The 15,589-nt window shown below is 34.2% G+C and overlaps 1 protein-coding gene across 3 annotated transcripts; it reads left to right on the forward strand.

The window, feature by feature from the left end:
• Positions 1-1,309: 1,309 nt before the first annotated feature.
• On the forward strand, positions 1,310-13,929 carry LOC111047699. Of its 3 annotated transcripts, none has more exons than XM_022333513.2 (5): positions 1,310-1,555; positions 3,748-3,898; positions 5,785-5,882; positions 12,899-13,072; positions 13,707-13,929. In XM_022333513.2, the coding sequence occupies exons 2-5, from the start codon at positions 3,851-3,853 to the stop codon at positions 13,867-13,869; spliced, it is 483 nt and encodes a 160-aa protein (XP_022189205.2). In that variant the 5' UTR covers positions 1,310-1,555; positions 3,748-3,850; the 3' UTR covers positions 13,870-13,929. The 3 variants fall into 3 exon arrangements, with proteins under 3 accessions (XP_022189205.2, XP_022189208.2, XP_022189206.2); XM_022333514.2 differs by having other exon boundaries at positions 1,365-1,790; XM_022333516.2 differs by lacking the exon at positions 3,748-3,898 and having other exon boundaries at positions 1,358-1,790.
• Positions 13,930-15,589: the final 1,660 nt, after the last annotated feature.

A 15,589-nucleotide genomic window follows, 5' to 3' on the forward strand; every position in this document is an offset into this window, starting at 1 on the left:
GAATCAGGACCTCCTTAATATTTAGTATTTAGGAGGTCCTGATTGAACCCACTTTTCATGAAAAACATCATTAGCAACCTTCTGTCATTGTCACCAACAAACCCATCTTATTTAGAATCATTTTCCGTCTCACCATTGTCTGTGAGACGATTCATCGTTTAAATTGCCTACTGCATATTCCATTTTTCCATTTTTTTTTCAGTTGACCAATTAATTATTAGAAAAGTTATAATATATGTTAATATTGTAAATATGGAGACGATATAAAGGTACCTCCTTGATAAGTCCGGTATCTCTGGAAACAGTGTCTCTAGCATTTTCAATGGAGAAATAATAGATGACATTGCTAAATCGTCACAATATACTGTACTTACTGTACTAGCCCTTCTCATTAGATTGGAAGTTGTATTCATGAGCGAGGTCTACTGTTCGCAGAACTACTAGTACTTTTGATCGCGTTGTCACATTCTCTGACTGAAGTTAACAATCAGGAAAAATTCCCTGTTCTAGTGAGGTGTTGATAAGATGAATCAATGGATCCAATTCTCACATTCTTTCAATACTTTAGTTGAGACACCATCTAATCCGACACTTTTTTATCATTTAGGTTTTAATTATGCTTGACAACTCGTCACTTGATACCGGATGGAATTTAAATACATTTTCTTCTGTCTCAGTATTTACAGTATTTTTGCTCTATTTCCTCTTTCTAAACCAATTGTTATTTTTTATATATTTTTTTAAATGATATACAAAATTTGTCAGCTCTTCCACTATTCATAGAATTGTCAAGGTTCGTCTCCCTCCAGCAATCCAAAAGTTTTATCTATTTGCTGGTGTGTATAATCTCATCATAATATGAACCTTCAACTGATTTTTACTTTTACATAGTGTAAATTTGTTATGCACTTGTAATTAATAATAATAATTGTATATTATATTTAATTTATAATTATTTAAATAAACATGCATATTCAACACACTTGTCCTGTCGTTATATTTCCAATTGGCCACCCTTATTAGACTAGCATCATGTCGTAACGTCAAGCTCGGCTTTCATTTGAATTTCCCGCTGAATATTTCTATAATTTTTTTCATTTTTCAGCCTCAGGATCATGATCAGGTTTTTAAGATCCTACTAAAAAAATATCCAGTATTAAAATATAACAAGTATTTTTTCTAATATATGGTAACCAGAGTTATAATTACCAACTTTCTCACACCACTGAATTTTATGATACATCCACCTACAGCGCATGCTACCTTTGTCGACTGTGTAAAGATCCAGCAAAGCAAAACGTCGTGTTCCCGTGTTCACAGTACCGTACTTCACATTTAGCATGCCTCGAGACTTGCCATTATTGATTTCTTCTGCTCTAGAGTGCTCCTCTATATGCTTTTATATCTAAGCGAAATCTCAGTGAAATCAAATCAAAATCAAAACTTCAAGCAACATCAACAAAACATTGAAGGCCAGTGTTTGTTTTTATTGTTTGTGTATACTATCTTCTGTTTTCTCGCCCAAATTTCAAGTTGATCATCAGTTTGGTCTATCGTAAGTTATTTGATGTACTTTTATTAAAAATCTGGCACTTAATGACAATCTTATTACAAATTCAGATGGGGCCCAGTAACTTATGTCTTGTATTGTCAGTAAACAGGTGTCGATGGTATTATTAGTAACACGGATTGTATAAATTATTGTCATTGTTTATATCATTTTTGGAATAAATCACACACTATGAGTGAAAGAATGAGAATGCTGAGAGCACAAGATGGCATTTTGTGAAGTAGGTACTTAAGCTTACTTGAAATTATCACAATTATGTATTATAACTTATTTTTATTCTTTTTGAGTTGAATGATTTCTTCAAAAATGTGAGAAGTCTGTAAACTCTGATAGCTATTCTACTTTTCATAGCATTCTGTGGATAATAGCAGACACATAGCATATTCATGGAAATTCATGGTCAAGGGTGCTCACCCTTGCTAATAATTATCCTCCCAAGCTCTGATTAAACCCAGACGACCAGAACCGCAAAAAAGTCAAAAGTCGACCAGCAATATTTGTTTGTTTGGAAGACCCACTTCCCTGTGGGCAATAAACGAACCATATCAAAGTTAGCACCTCTATGTTTTTATGGAGTCCCCCATGTTAAAAACTCTGATTTTATCAACTTTGTCCACCTCCAACGTTTTTTGAATCCCTCCCAATTTAAGTGGAGCAATCTGCATCATAGCGGCTCCTGTGAGTGCCCCTGACTAACCTTAATACTCATGCATCTATAGTGAGGTCCATGTTATAATGACAGTATTTGATCAACTTTGGTTTTGATATCCTTGTCTATCATTCGACAAAGACGGTGGTACTATCCTTTTCTAGGTCCACAACGATGACAATTATGTTTTTTACAGTGTAGAAATATAATTAGTTAATGCAGAGAATCGGCATCGCTATTCTATCTTCATTCACTGCCATTATAACGTGGACCACACTATAGGGTCCTATAGTGAGGTCCACGTTATAATGGCAGTGGAGGAAGATAGGAGAACATCGTTGCCGATTCTCTGCCTTTTGTAGAGGATAGTTGATACCGGTATATCTGATGAAATATTAACTGTTTATTCTTGTTAAAAATGATCAATTATATTTCATTCGTCAAGAATATATACTTTTCAATGATTTAGTAATTAATTTTCATAATTTAGATTAAACATCATCCAAACAGCCCTTTTCCTTTGCCATGTCAAGTGATACCTAGTTCCATAAGCATCCCTTGGCAGCATTCTCTGAACCTTTCATTGCAATAATGCCTTCAACAGAATCAAAATCACTATGAATCACTTTGAAGATGAACCTAAAATACAAAATTATTCATTGATTTTCACTTCAGCCTGAATTAAGAATAAGCTGTCCCTCTAAAATTCGTAGGTGAATATGTAACTTGCGACTTTTATGAAACTGGCCCCATCCACCGGAGATCATACTCCACTTCACCCCTCCATCGGTTGCGGGGCCTCCCCTGTCGTCTTCTACCCTCCATCTTGGCCTTATAAATTGCTTTGGCATTCGATGATCTGCCATTTTGGGTGGCTCGTTGGAGTAAGTGATTACGCGCGTTCAAATCTCGACCGGGCCAAACCGTTTTTGACCACTGCACAATCATATAGATACGGCCTACCCCGTCTTTCGGAGGAGACGATAAGCCGTCGGTCCCGACAACCTAAAAAGTAGTCGTCATCATCCCTTGCACTCATTACCCACGCACAAGCCTAAGTGCTTATGTGGGCATCACCCTCAGTATTATTATTATTTCTCAACATGACCAGCCCAGCGTAATCTTTGTGATCTGATGAAACGTTCCACATCCTCACATTTTAGAATTTTATTTGGACAGTTTGTTATTTGAATTGAATTTGTTGATAGCTATCTGCTTGTTCATAATCGATTATCATCTATCTTTATCGGACACACTCGGATTCTTACAGTGCTGGAACCTGTTATACTCTAGAGTCTACATGGTGTTACAGATAGATCATAAAAATGAACTAATCTTGTCGCTTGTTTACACCATAGATTACTGATAGAAGAAATAGATTTAGAATTGAAGGAAGGGGAGAAATAGTACTACAATTAATCTCTCTCAACTATAAAGTGCAATTTCTGAATTGAATAATATTGTATGATTAATGCGTGTATTTTTTAATTGCGTGAAAAGAAAATCAATGAATAATTTTGTATTTTAGGTTCATCTTCAAAGTGATTCTGTTGAAGGCATTGCAATGAAAGGTTCAGAGAAGGCTGCCAAGCATTCATAAGGGATACTTATGGAACTAGGTATCACTTGACATGGCAAAGGAAAAGGGCTGCTCGGATGATGTAATAATGAATGTACAGGTTAGTTACTTCTAGTTTTAAAATAAAAACTGTTCAATTTTTCTTGTTTAGTAATTAGTATAGAATTTTATTTGTTAAGTAGAATGAATTACAGTGATGCTTACTGACGCAGTAAATTTTTTTACCATTATCATTAAGTAGTTGTCACAATGATATCTAAAGAAACTAATTCATTCAAGTTATTTACTCTAGGAATTCTTTTTAGAACCTCAAAATAACTTTCTGGTTGGTTGGAACCCATCTCAAATCGTAAAATAGAATGGTAGTGCAGATACAAGTTCATGATAGTCATCATATAATAAGCAATAATTATTCTATGAAGTTTGATCATATGGTATTAAAATGTTTGAATTTTGAACATATTTCAGCCATAAAAATTACAGCGTTACTGCAATCGTCCAACAGATGGGAGATCGCAGTTTAAATCTAACCTGCCAGTATTCTAACTCTATCTTTTCTTAATAATAACTAATTTAAGAAATGAAAATAGCTAAATTATCGTAGTAAAAGATCAAATGTTTTTCAAATCAAAATCGTAATATGGAATTTAAATAGGAATTCATGTTTATTGATGGTTCAGTAAAATACTAATTCTATAGATTAAAATATATTTTCCTCCATACAGATTAATAGTTCTTTTGGAAGTGTACTGAAGTTTTGTGAATTTTTATTTCACTTGATAAACAAAGAATTTTGAAATATAATGTATCCTGAATTCCAATTGAGAATCATTTCTATTTGAAAATAAATATTTGTTGTACTGAAATGTATAAAGGCCATTCTTTGAAGAATATTCTATATATTTCATAATATCAGGAATGTTACTTTGAGAATTCTGTAAAAGTTATGTAATGTGAGGTTAGCACTTGAAAACTTGATGAAGAATAGACTTTTAGTCCAACTAATGAATAATCAAAAAGAAGTCATAGAAAACATAAAATATGCAACAATTATCGTTCCATGGGTTGATTTATAAAGACAATATCTGAAAATAGTCTGCTGCAATACCACTGCCACTCTATAGTGAGGTCCACGTTATAATGACAGTATTTGATCAACTTTGGTTTTGCTATCCTTGTCTATCATTCGACAAAGCGGGTGGTACTATCCTTTTCTAGGTCCACAACGATGCCAATTATGTTTTTGCCAGTGTAGAAATATAATTAATTAATGCAGAGAATTGGCATCGCTATTCTTCTATCTTCATCCACTGCCATTATAACGTGGACCTCACTACTTATATATACTTATATATATATATATATATATATATATATATATATATATATATATATATATATATATATATATGCAAATGTCACTGCTACCATTACAAACACCAACTAAATTATCCTTTCTGTAGACGTGTAGACAACTCATTTAATTGGCCACCTGATTCTTCTTTCGCCTTACACCCTATATAGGTAACATTACGTAACCTAAAAGCAATTATACCAATTCAACTATCAGCATTTATATACTTATAATATATACCCTCAGTGAATGAGAATGAATTATAATGTATTCTGAATACATATCAATATTCTTTGGAAGTGTACTGAATTTTTATTTCACTTGAAAAACAAAGAATTTTGAAATATAATGTATCCTAAATTCCAGCTGAGCTTCATTTTACTTGGAAAAAATGATTTTTGTATTGGAATGTCATTCTTGTCATTTTGTTGTAAAAGCGGAATTTCCATAACTACATTAACTTTTAGATTATTTTAAACTTACAATTCAAGAAAGATGTAGGATAAACAAAATGTCTGAAGGAATAATATTGAAACTCAATCTATATTAAAAACTAAAAATTCAAGGAGGATTTAGGATAAATCAAACTTCCGAGGGAAAAATGTTGAAACTCAATCTTTCTCTGTTTCCAGGATTTAGCGATTACTGTGACGAAGGGCTCCGAGGATGGATCATTGTCTTCTGAAAAATTTGTCAGAAAATTCAAAGCGTGTCTCACAGCTGAGGATAGGTTAGTTATTGGCTGAATTTAATCCAAATCATACTATGGGAGAGTGGTTCTGTTACAAGATACCGTAATAAGTCCACATTTGTTGAGTACGGTACTTTTTATGGATATCAAACGTATCACAATAAACTGCCTTATTAGCCGCTGACACAATAATCAATAATTACAAAGTAGAGGAAACTAAGTAAAAAATGAACCAATATTATTCCTCTTACATTATCTAAAGCTAGAAACACACAAGGTGTTTTTACTTTCCTTGCCCTACTACCATAGGTAAGGAAAGTATTGCTTTCCAAAAAAAATTAAGGTACCCCAATTTCAAGTTTTCTATACGTTTCAAGGTCCCCTGAGTCCAAAAACATGATTTTTGGGTGTTGGTCTGTGTGTGTGTGTGTGTGTGTGTGTATGTGTGTATGTGTGTATGTGTGTATGTCTGTGAACACGATAACTCCATTCCTAATTAACCGATTGACTTGAAATTTTAAACTTAAGGTCCTTATACCATGAGGACCCGACAATAAGAAATTCAATAAAATTCAATTCAAGATGGCGGAAAAAATGGCGGATAATTACTAAAAAACCATGTTTTTCACGATTTTCTCAAAAACGGCTCTAACGATTTTCTTTAAATTTATACCATGGATAGCTATTTATGAGCCCTATCAACTGACGTGAGTCTCGTTTCTGGGAAAATTGCAGGAGCTCCGTAATATTTTTGAGAAAAATGGCGGATAATCCCTAAAAAACCATGTTTTTCACGGTTTTCTCGAAAACGGCTCTAACGATTTTCTTCAAATTTATACCATGAATAGCTATTTATAAGCCCTATCAACTGACATGAGTCTCATTTCTGAGAAAATTGCAGGAGTTCCGTAATATTTTTGAGAAAAATGGCGGATAATCACTAAAAAACCATGTTTTTCACGGTTTTCTCGAAAACGGCTCTAACGATTTTCTTCAAATTTATACCATGGGTAGCTATTTATAAGCCCTATCAACTGCCATGAGTCTCATCTCTGAGAAACTAATGGGGGGTCCACCCCATCCTTGAGAAATGGACTTGGTAACCTCCTTCTCGTGCATGAGGTAGGTAGGTAGCGCAGTTCATAAAAATAACACATAGTCGAGATATTTCATCTGTAGAACAGCTGTTTTGACGACTTTAAAAAAATTACGACTAAAAAAATAATCGAATTTCACAATTTACACTAAGGAAAAAGTACTCTGAAAACAATAATTATATATACACATATACAGAAGTTTGATCGTAGTTTCAAATATAAGCAAGGAAAGTTGTGTGAGTGTACCACACCAGATTTTTTCAGACGAGACGGTAGAGGACGGGCAAACGGAGCTTCCTGTCCTGTCGTGCCGATTGAGAAAACGCCTCGTGTTGCTTTGCCCTTATTCATTATGGTTTCTGTTATTGAAGTTTGTATTGGTGTAATTTAAGAATTAAGTGTAAGAGACCGGTCCAAAACTCATATACAAATTTCGCTCTCCTAGGAAAATAGGTTAATGCTGTTCTGCCCTATTCCAGCAATATCTTCATTATGTAAAATCAATAAACGGGAAAAGTAAGACATGGAATATTGTATTACATTGATTTTCACTTCAGCCTGAATTAAGAATAAGCTGTCCCTCTAAAATTCGTAGGTGAATATGTAACTTGCGACTTTTATGAAACTGGCCCCATCCACCGGAGATCATACTCCACTTCACCCCTCCATCGGTTGCGGGGCCTCCCCTGTCGTCTTCTACCCTCCATCTTGGCCTTATAAATTGCTTTGGCATTCGATGATCTGCCATTTTGGGTGGCTCGTTGGAGTAAGTGATTACGCGCGTTCAAATCTCGACCGGGCCAAACCGTTTTTGACCACTGCACAATCATATAGATACGGCCTACCCCGTCTTTCGGAGGAGACGATAAGCCGTCGGTCCCGACAACCTAAAAAGTAGTCGTCATCATCCCTTGCACTCATTACCCACGCACAAGCCTAAGTGCTTATGTGGGCATCACCCTCAGTATTATTATTATTTCTCAACATGACCAGCCCAGCGTAATCTTTGTGATCTGATGAAACGTTCCACATCCTCACATTTTAGAATTTTATTTGGACAGTTTGTTATTTGAATTGAATTTGTTGATAGCTATCTGCTTGTTCATAATCGATTATCATCTATCTTTATCGGACACACTCGGATTCTTACAGTGCTGGAACCTGTTATACTCTAGAGTCTACATGGTGTTACAGATAGATCATAAAAATGAACTAATCTTGTCGCTTGTTTACACCATAGATTACTGATAGAAGAAATAGATTTAGAATTGAAGGAAGGGGAGAAATAGTACTACAATTAATCTCTCTCAACTATAAAGTGCAATTTCTGAATTGAATAATATTGTATGATTAATGCGTGTATTTTTTAATTGCGTGAAAAGAAAATCAATGAATAATTTTGTATTTTAGGTTCATCTTCAAAGTGATTCTGTTGAAGGCATTGCAATGAAAGGTTCAGAGAAGGCTGCCAAGCATTCATAAGGGATACTTATGGAACTAGGTATCACTTGACATGGCAAAGGAAAAGGGCTGCTCGGATGATGTAATAATGAATGTACAGGTTAGTTACTTCTAGTTTTAAAATAAAAACTGTTCAATTTTTCTTGTTTAGTAATTAGTATAGAATTTTATTTGTTAAGTAGAATGAATTACAGTGATGCTTACTGACGCAGTAAATTTTTTTACCATTATCATTAAGTAGTTGTCACAATGATATCTAAAGAAACTAATTCATTCAAGTTATTTACTCTAGGAATTCTTTTTAGAACCTCAAAATAACTTTCTGGTTGGTTGGAACCCATCTCAAATCGTAAAATAGAATGGTAGTGCAGATACAAGTTCATGATAGTCATCATATAATAAGCAATAATTATTCTATGAAGTTTGATCATATGGTATTAAAATGTTTGAATTTTGAACATATTTCAGCCATAAAAATTACAGCGTTACTGCAATCGTCCAACAGATGGGAGATCGCAGTTTAAATCTAACCTGCCAGTATTCTAACTCTATCTTTTCTTAATAATAACTAATTTAAGAAATGAAAATAGCTAAATTATCGTAGTAAAAGATCAAATGTTTTTCAAATCAAAATCGTAATATGGAATTTAAATAGGAATTCATGTTTATTGATGGTTCAGTAAAATACTAATTCTATAGATTAAAATATATTTTCCTCCATACAGATTAATAGTTCTTTGGAAGTGTACTGAAGTTTTGTGAATTTTTATTTCACTTGATAAACAAAGAATTTTGAAATATAATGTATCCTGAATTCCAATTGAGAATCATTTCTATTTGAAAATAAATATTTCTTCTACTGATGAATCTTGCTTTGAATTTCGGTTCATTTTCTTCAGCCAAACTGGTCCTGGGCTCATTAGCCAAGATGGTAGTGACTGTCCATTTGTTGAGGATCTCATGTGTAGGAACATTCGTTCATGAGGGGTGCAATTTGTTGTAGTACACAAAAGAGATCGAATAGAGTGAAGTGCATCAGGCAACACTTCCTCCCATCGATTTGAATCAAGTCCTCGTGATCTTAGAGCTAGTGTTATTGCTTTCCATATAATTCCATTATATCGCTCTACTTGACCATTCCCTCTCGGATTGTAAGGCGTTGATCTACTAGTTGCTATCCCTTTTGAGCCAAGAAAGCTCTTCAACTCAGTTGACATGAAGGATGTTCCTCTGTCTGTGTGAATATAGCTTGGAAGGCCAAACATTGATATTAATGAGACCAGGCAATTTATGACTGTTCTCGCAGTCATGTCTGGACAAGGAAATACAAAAGGGAATCTTGAGTACTCATCAACCATCACCAGTAGGTATTTATTTCTTGTTTTTGAAGTCCATATTAATTCGTTCAAAAGGTTTTGTTGCCTTTATGAGATTTCCTTTTGTCTTCATATACTGTGGTTTTATTTCAGAGCAAATTGCACAATTGGAGCAAATTTTCCTTACATCATCTACAGTATAGGGGAGATTTTTCATTCTGAGCCAGTGGTAGAAACGAGTTACACCAGGGTGACAAAGTTCATCATGGTATTTTGCCAAAGCTGAGTTCAATGTTGAACAACCAGCTGTAATACATATACGAGAGAGTGCATCAGCTGGTGCATTTTCTTTTCCAGGTCTGTAGACTATGTTGAATTTGTATTCAGATAATTCTAGGCGCCACCTTTGTATCTTTTCATTTTTTATTTTTCTATTGTGTTGAGTGCCAAACATGAATGTGACTGATTTTTGGTCAGTGATCAAAGTGAATTGTTTTCGTAGTAAATAGTGTCTCCATTTTCTTATAGACTCCACAATGGCATAGGCTTCTTTCTCAACAGCTGAATGCCTGGTTTCACTTTGGGACAAAGTTCGTGAGAAAAAGGCTACTGGTCGAGAATTTTGTGTTAATGTTGCACCAATTGCAAAATCTGATGCATCTGTCTCAATTATGAATGGTACATTTTCATCAACAAAGAGCAGTACCGCGGAAGCAATTTCATTTTTCAACAATTCCAAAGTTTCCATCTGATCTTGAGATAGAGGGAATTTCTGTATGTGGACAAGGGGGTGAATCTTTTGAGAAAAGTTTTTAATCCATCGGGAGTAATGAGCCAGTAATCCCATGAGTCGTTTCATTTCTTTAGCATTTCTTGGGGGTGGAAAGTTCATGAGTGGTGCAAGGCGTTCTGGGTCAGGTTTAATTTCTCCATGTTTTATCTCATACCCAAGGAACTTCAATGATTTTTTTGAAAATTTACATTTTTCTTCATTTATAGTCAAGCCATACAATTCAATTACTTGTTGAAATTTCTTAAGATTTCTGTCATGTTCTTCTTGATCTGAACCGCAAATGACAACATCATCCAAATAGGCAAAGCAGTCGTTCAAATTCTCTCTTTCTATAAGTCCGTTTATTGTACGTTGGAAGGCAGCTACTCCATTGGTTACTCCGAATGGTATTCGTTTGAACTGATAAAGTTTTCGGCCTACTTCAAAGGCAGTGTAATGTCGTTCATTCTCAAGAATCGGTATTTGATGGTAAGCTGACTTGAAATCTACAGTACTAAAATGTTGTACTTGGCAATTGTGTTTACAAGATCTTCGATCAATGGGAGAGGGTATGCGTCTAAATTTGTGAATTTATTAATAGTCTGTGAATAGTCTATGACCATTCGTTTCTTCTGTCCATTGGTTACAATGAAAGGCTGGGCACGCCAACTGGACTGGCTTTCCTCAATTATTCCTTCTGTAAGGAGGCGATTGACCTCATTCTTCATGAATTCATAGTCATCTTGTGGGTGTCTTCTGGATCGGGTAGTTATTGGGTGGCAATCGGGAGTCAAGTCATTGAAAAGGGAACATGGTTTTATCATGGCCTCCACCAAGAGGCAATCTTTCAAGGGTGGTGTGGTTGTAGAATTATTATCTATTACAAGAGGCTGTTTATTACCATTGAATGCTAAACTTATTGTAGAGTGATTCATCAAAAAATCGTGACCAAGTATCACATTGCAACAGCATTCTTTTAATACCAAGAGTTTAATATTGTTGTATTCATTTCCTTTGTACACAATATTGCTATAAACACATGCTTTTGTAGCGGTGTTATGTTGAACAGATGCAAATCTTATAAAACAAGAATCTGATGCAGTTTTAAATTTATTTGTTTTTGCAAATTTTTCATCAATAAAACTGGCAACACTTCCGGTATCAATAAGAGCTGGTGTATTTATTCCATTCACCGAAACAATAATTGTAGCTTTAGAAAGATTACTGGCTATACCAGCTGCAGTAATAGTTGACGTAGTTAGTTTTTCTTTGAGCGTTTTACTTTTACACACATGGGAAAAGTGTCCAATTCGGGAACATTTATGACAAGTCCTATTGCAGGACATTCTTGAGAATTTGAGTGTTTTTTATATCCGCAACGTTGGCATTGAACGGATTTCTCTACAATTGCCTGTCGATTTTGGGTTACAGCATTAACATCTGAGAAAGATTCACTCAAGCTTATGTTTTTATTTTCTTCAACAGAGTTTGTATAACAAGTACTTTTAAAGGAGTCGGCATATGTTTTTGCGGATTCAAGAACACGTGCTTGGGAAACGGTTTCTTGTAGACTCAAATCTCCTTGTTGAAAAAGTTTCTCTTTAATTTCAATAGAACATAACCCTGAAACAAGAGCATCTCTAATATGCTCGTTTTTGTTTTCTTCGGCTGACACTCTAGTGAAGTTACATGATAAGCTTAATCTTTTTAGTTCAGAATAGTAGTGATCAATGGACTCACCTATTTGTTGTTTTGCATTAGCAAGGCAGTATCGTGCATAAATTTCGTTCTTTGGTTTAACGAACATATCTTCCAACATGGATATAGTTTCTTCATATGAAGTATAGCTTTCCACAATTTCGTATAAAGCAGGTGATAAGAAGTTTACCAATATTTTCATTTTGTCTTTGGTTGTCGTTCCTTCTAAGAAATTTTCGAACGTCTTTTTCCAATGTTTCCACTCTCTCTCTGCCGTAGGCGAATCTGGGTCGATAGATAATTCCTTTGGCTTGAGAAACTTGTCAATATGTGATTCCATCTTATCTTCTTCGTAGTTACGGTTTTCAATCGTTTTTGTCTTTTTCTTTGTCGGCATTTTATTTGATTAAATTGAAATAAGTAAACTCTTCATTTGTAGAGCTTTAATCAAATAAAATTGAACATGACTTTCTACTAGTAACGGATCAACAACATTTGATATTTATGAATGAATCAATGACAACGAAAACATATGGTTTATCATATCACTGCCAAAGAATGATATTGTACTTGAGGGTTTGGTAGAGCTTGGTATTATCATAAGATATTGTAGAGGATTGAGAATCAGTGAAATCATTTATCATTCAATTTTATTTTTCATGTTATGCATCGTATATAATACAATATTAACGCAAGTCATAAAAATTCCAGGTTTTCTATAATAGAATACGTATCAGCCGATGATGAACTAACCGATGTTTTCAAAAGCGATATGCCCATCGATATTCTGGGTGAACTGATAGAGGCATTGCTCTGTTTTCATGGAACCACGCAATCGATCGTCACTGTCTACAGGTTCTTAGAGCATATCTCCAAAGTTCAACGGTAAGTTACTGTCTCAAAACCATTAATATTACTATCCCACCTGGACCATCATAACGTATTCATGTGATTTCAGCCTATTAATTTATTATTATCACACTTACATCACAATGCAACATTATGAAAAGTTTATAACAAGACAAGAAAGGAATGCTGATACAAGATCGAAAAAGTTTTGTTGTATTGTAAAAACATATTTAGCACAATGTGATGATAGAATACTAATAATTATTCTTAAATAGTTATGAACTATCGTAGCGAGATCCTACTTTAACTTGAGGCTCAATCGTTCGTTTGTGGGAAGTGCATAAGAACAAAATTTGTAGTAATTTATCATTTTACAAATCACAAACAAGTTGTAAGCTGAATTATTAATTGCAGTGGAAATAGGAACGCCTGGCTACATCCTCACCCTTCCGCATCCATAGACGTTGCCAATTCGTCAGGCGTATTACTCAAATATTAATTAATTCTCATTTACAATCAGCGTCCACAGCTGATCAACTTTTATTTGACAACGTTGCACTCCTCTGTATCAATAGGACTATTTTCGTGCGGTTGACTAGAGTATTTGTCGTTTATATGAAATTATTGCATAGTTATTTGCTGATAATTCATCTATGCCACAATTTTTTAGGTTCAACCTGAGTCTAGAATTCTTGAGCCGTGTGGAAAAAGAAGATCTCAAGAAACTTTTTGACAAGGTGTTGGCATCTATGCAAGGATGCCAGCAAGATCTCGCAGAGGATGGTATTACCGAGTGGGAAATCAATTCTTTAAGAAAGTTGTATAAAGTATGATTTATAGAGTATTTAATTCATTTTTTTTTTAGATTTTGTCATAAAAAATATAAAACTTTATATGGTGTTCATGATTATTAAACAGTCCTTGTTTGTTAAACACTGGCAGTGAATGAGTTGAGTTTTTAATTCAGCATATGATTCTGTAGGAAATGTGACTATATATTATAATCTATAGCATAACACTTTGTTCTTATAATTCTCATGTTCTCATGACCGAAAACTACACAACATCTCAAAGAATTTGGAAATATACAGTGTATATCTAGGCATTTGAGTCTGATGAGCTATATATTTGCTGTGTATCTGCCATACGCTACATAAAAAAATGAATAATTACACTTTGTATAATTTGTGATTCTTATCACTTCTATGTATTATACTTCATATAATCTGTATTAAAATGTCCTTTATTTTTCTCCAGAGAATACAAGACAACATTTATATGTGACAAAAACAAAATGCATATGCGTATGCAACCAAACTTGATCAATTCCATTGGTGTTTGATGATACTGAATTATTGTAGTAATCTATCATTCTTAAATCATTATAATCATTTTTCACTCGTATTGCTGAAGTTATTTTCAAATATTTAGGGGCGCCTGAAATTCCAATCGAGTTATTTAAATTAAATTCTATTCAACTTGTATCATAACTTGGATTGCGACATTTTTATTAGAAAAAATTAAAATTGAGAATGTGATATTACTTGATAACTTGTTTGAATTTGTCTTGAGTTAGTAACCGTATAAGTTCAATCAAAATCATATTCGCTAACACTAGAGTATTTTTACAATCATTCCATAGAAACAGAGAAATAATATCCATTTCATCATTGCTCTTCATACTAGAAACCCACGCATGTGTCACGGGCTACTATCAACTAAACTAGGCAACAGAGTCAGAGGCAATCATGACGACGGGTTGCCAAAAGCAAAAAGAATAGGATTACAATATATTTCCCCATTCTCTCTGCCGGAAGGAACAACAATTTATTACAATTTTCCTGGTAACCGTGATCAATTAATTAAATAAGGACCCTTCAGCTTTAAGGCTTTAGGTCTCTAAAAATATATAACATCATTTTTATAAAGCTCCAACTAGTAATTTCAATTCATGAATACACAAAGTACATTTTTGAATGATAAAATTATATCCTTATGCCGCATATACATATTTATTTACTTATTTGTGGATTCAATCTCAAATCATATAAATATGATTGGGAAGGAACAACAGGCTTGGCCCAAAATTATTCCATTCCCAAATTTTGATAATTAATAACATGTCCAGTAAAATAGGTTATGTTTCGACTGTAAAAAAAATCAAGTTAAATTTTCGTCCAAAAATATATATAAGCTAGAAATTTTGAATTTAAAAGAATTGACCCAACGAAAGCCAACGTCGGCCAGCGCCAATGTGTGGATGGAAGGTTTTCCAGCACTGGTCTTCATTGGCCATCGCTCCGATTTTTTCCGAGCGGAGGCCAGCTCAGCATAGGCCAGTGAAAACCAGCACTGACAAAGCACTCATCCACACTTGTCAACCAATGCGTTCTGTTTTCTGTGTATGCATAATTTAGTAGTTACAGGCCTAATTGTCATAAATTATTATTAAGTTACTTTTATGTTGGTTTTTATTGTGTTCATTTTAGTTGATATTTTCAATTTCTATCATGGATATGTTGCTGGCCTTGATTTGGCACGCAGTGTGAGTGG

Source organism: Nilaparvata lugens, chromosome X (genome assembly GCF_014356525.2).
Source record: "Nilaparvata lugens isolate BPH chromosome X, ASM1435652v1, whole genome shotgun sequence".
Classification (NCBI taxonomy): domain Eukaryota; kingdom Metazoa; phylum Arthropoda; class Insecta; order Hemiptera; family Delphacidae; genus Nilaparvata; species Nilaparvata lugens.